Source organism: Rhizopus microsporus (assembly GCF_002708625.1).
Source record: "Rhizopus microsporus ATCC 52813 unplaced genomic scaffold scaffold_68, whole genome shotgun sequence".
In the NCBI taxonomy this organism is placed as follows: Eukaryota; Fungi; Mucoromycota; class Mucoromycetes; order Mucorales; family Rhizopodaceae; genus Rhizopus; species Rhizopus microsporus.
Genome location: NW_019671983.1, coordinates 1 through 3,089, shown reverse-complemented (window position 1 = coordinate 3,089; position 3,089 = coordinate 1). Strand labels below are relative to the sequence as shown.

The window sequence follows — 3,089 nt, the reverse complement described above, 5'->3', positions numbered from 1 at the left end:
TTCCTCGAGTGATGAAGAGATAAAGAAAAAAAAGAAGTTCATAGATCAATTATCTATGGAGTGTGCACATGTATACATATATTTATAAAGCGTACTTTCAATTCCTTGTTTTATGCGATTCAGTGATATTTGTCCGCCAATGTCTCTCACCATGAGTAGATGACCAAAGGGGACTATAGCCAATATCCATCATAGCTATTTTTTTTATATTTGTGAATTTATGATTGGTTCTATCATTTATTTTTATAAAAATAAAAACAAAAAGAGAAAAAAATCATGTATGTATATTTGTATATATGTATGTTCAAACACTATTCACACCCTTCTACAAGGCTCTTTGTTATAACTCAGTTGCTGTTACTATTGTTGTTGCTTTTGATGATGATGATGACGATGACGATGATGATGCATTGTTATTATTAGAAGTATCGGTAAATGTTGATTTGGTATATGCGTCGCTCAATTGAGCAAACTGTATTAATTGTTGTTTAATCTGAGTTGCCATTTTCCACTCTTGCCAAACCTCTGTACGAAAAGAATCAATACGTTCTCGCTTGACTTGGCCAGCACTGTTTTCTTCCATTTGCGTCAAGATATACAGCAGCATTTTGCATAGCCGAGTGAACCTTCGAAATGTCGTGTTTAAGTATTCTTTGACTTGCTTTAGTAAAATATCCGAGTTTGTACGATCATTCAATTTTTCGTTGTTTAATAATTTCGAGTATTGAGTTAATGCAGGACAAACAGTATTACTAAATGACTGCAAGTCGCATACAATTGCCTTGGCTTGGTACAAGCATCGACATACATCAATGAATGCTTTATCGTGTAAGGAGATCTGTCTATAATTTGATTTCATAACAAATAAATAATTTCAGGAGTGAAATAACGGAATAAAAGAATAAAAGAATAAAAAAAAAAGACACAAAAAAATTTTATCCATCATTTTAAAAAAAAAATATCCAATTTTTTCCATTTTTATAAGAATCCCCTATTTATTTGCCCATTTATTTTTACTCATGGAATATTAAAGAAGCTTTTTTTATGGGATCTGTTCTTACTAAAAGAAGAAGACCATTGATTTTCAGATATTATTTTAAACCCAGATGGAGTAATTTTATGGATGCTTTTAGAACATCCCTTTTTAACCAACAACTTTCCTTTTTAGTGAACTTGCGCAATTCGGATTTTAGTATCTATAGAAACAAAGAGAATAGATATACCCAATACACAACATGTATTCTTTTTTTTGTATTATATTAAAAAAAGAAGGCATGGATTATTTGTCAATTTCCCTCTCATGCCCCCTTTTCCTTTTCTCCTCCCCTTTTTTTTTTTCCCTTTAAACTCCTTTCACAAGGCAAAACGTACGATAATTGTGACCATTCTCCTTGGTCACACACGCATTTTTTTTTTCCTATTGTACTCTCTCTCTTTTTACGTCTCAACATGAACAACAAAGGATGTATGTATTTTCATTATAAATCAATAAAAATATAAATAGATGCACTATTTAGAGAGAGAAGTAATAAGAAACTTATAGTGGTCCACTACAAACAAAAAAAAAATCTGTATGTCGGAGTACCGTAAGCTCGATCGAATATGTAGGGCGGGTGATCACCACATCCTGTTCATTTCGGCAAAAGCCCGATTATTTATCCTCTGTATACATCAGTCGTTCGTGAGGATTTCGAATAATAAATGAATCATCCATTGCTATAATGTAAACCCGATGGGTCTTGACAATCATCTGGGCTGTTTATAACAAAAACGAGCAAAAGCATCTGTAATGCTAAATCCCCCATCTTCTAATTTCTTAGAAGCTTCTATTGTTGTTGTTACTATTTGCTTTCAAAAATCCATAGTGAATAAAACCAAATGACTAAATAGATCAATAGTATAACTTGTAGAATGATTCCAGTAAACAGTTGATGAGAGGAAGAGAATGTTGTATATGCGCCATGACAATCATCTTATTTAAATAGACAAGGATAGCACTCACACGATTAAAATTTTCACCAAATTCGTTTTTTTTTTCGTAATAGGTTTTTGTACATTTACAACATTTTTAATGTGTGAGTATGTATACATGTATATGTAGGACCTACTTTGATCCAAATAAAGTATTTATTCATTCTGTTTCCGAGGAGGAGGAACATTATATCACATTGACAAGTGATTCGACTTTCATGGGTGAATTACTAGCTGCTCCTTTAGGTGTATGATGTTCTTCTTTAGGTTCATCTTCACGAGCTGTTGATTTACTCATGATGTTAGTTACACGCATGCTAATCAAAAAATACAACTATTACCTTTTTTACGATGTGTATGATCGTCACTAGGCTTTCTGCGCTTCTTTCCTTCACCGTTCTGTGATCCTGCTATTTTATTTTTATACAAGTTGTATTGCCGACTAATTTCATATGTGTTCATCCAGCCATCTGGCCAGCATGATAGTAACTAATAAAGTCATGAGTATATATTTATATACTAGTCTATTTTAATCCGCTCACTCGTTGATACATCAGCTTTCTGGCCTTTCCTTCTGCCACCAGTTTCTCCGCATCCTTTGTGTTATTTGCTCCATTTCGGTATTGTCTAATGATTCATATAAGAAACCATGTGTCATGCACATACCACTTTCTTCTTACGTAATAAGGTTACTGATTAAAGTGGATTGTTCGTCTGCCTTCATAATGTCATAAAGTATCTGACGGACTTCATCTGTGTATTTAAATTTGGGCTCAAGCTCTTCATCAGGCTCAAGTGCATCGACGTCGATAAATCCATTGTTATTCGCTGCAGCTGTGGCCACTTTGACTGCTTCTATTTTTTTTTTTAAAAAAAAAAAAAAGGGGGTGAGTTTGTGGTCATATAATATATATCGCAACATGTTGACATACTTGCTTGTTTTAATGCGGCCACTCTAGCCTCATGCATCTGCTGCTGTGCTGGCATCATTTTATCGATTGTCTGTTTTAGCTTTATTGCTAGTTCATCAATTTCCTGTTGTAGTTCATCCACACGCATCTGTCCTGACTTGGTCGTGATGAATTTCTTTATATCATATTGTAATCAGTCATCCGTCA

General features: G+C 33.6%; 2 protein-coding genes across 2 annotated transcripts; both read right to left on the bottom strand.

Moving 5' to 3' along the window:
* Window positions 1-340: 340 nt before the first annotated feature.
* On the bottom strand, window positions 341-887 carry RHIMIDRAFT_296123 (uncharacterized protein; the record flags this gene model as incomplete). Its single annotated transcript, XM_023614248.1, has 1 exon — window positions 341-887. The coding sequence occupies exon 1, from the start codon at window positions 857-859 to the stop codon at window positions 341-343; it is 519 nt and encodes a 172-aa protein (XP_023460903.1). The 5' UTR covers window positions 860-887.
* A 942-nt stretch (window positions 888-1,829) lies between these two features.
* Window positions 1,830-3,089, bottom strand: RHIMIDRAFT_125338 (uncharacterized protein). The gene is made up of 4 exons (XM_023605462.1): window positions 2,652-3,089; window positions 2,514-2,598; window positions 2,313-2,460; window positions 1,830-2,253 (listed from the first exon to the last, which is right to left on the bottom strand). The coding sequence occupies exons 1-4, from the start codon at window positions 2,891-2,893 to the stop codon at window positions 2,159-2,161; spliced, it is 570 nt and encodes a 189-aa protein (XP_023460902.1). The 5' UTR covers window positions 2,894-3,089; the 3' UTR covers window positions 1,830-2,158.

Excerpts from the sequence above, each read along its gene's own strand:
- RHIMIDRAFT_125338 (XM_023605462.1), bottom strand. The coding sequence starts at position 2,893 with ATGTTGCGATATATATTATATGACCACAAACTCACCCCCTTTTTTTTT. Across the intron at positions 2,599-2,651 it reads TTAATCAGTAACCTTATTAC|ACAATACCGAAATGGAGCAA; the intron begins GTAAGAAGAAAG and ends ATGAATCATTAG. Across the intron at positions 2,254-2,312 it reads TCATACACATCGTAAAAAAG|CTCGTGAAGATGAACCTAAA; the intron begins GTAATAGTTGTA and ends GTAAATCAACAG.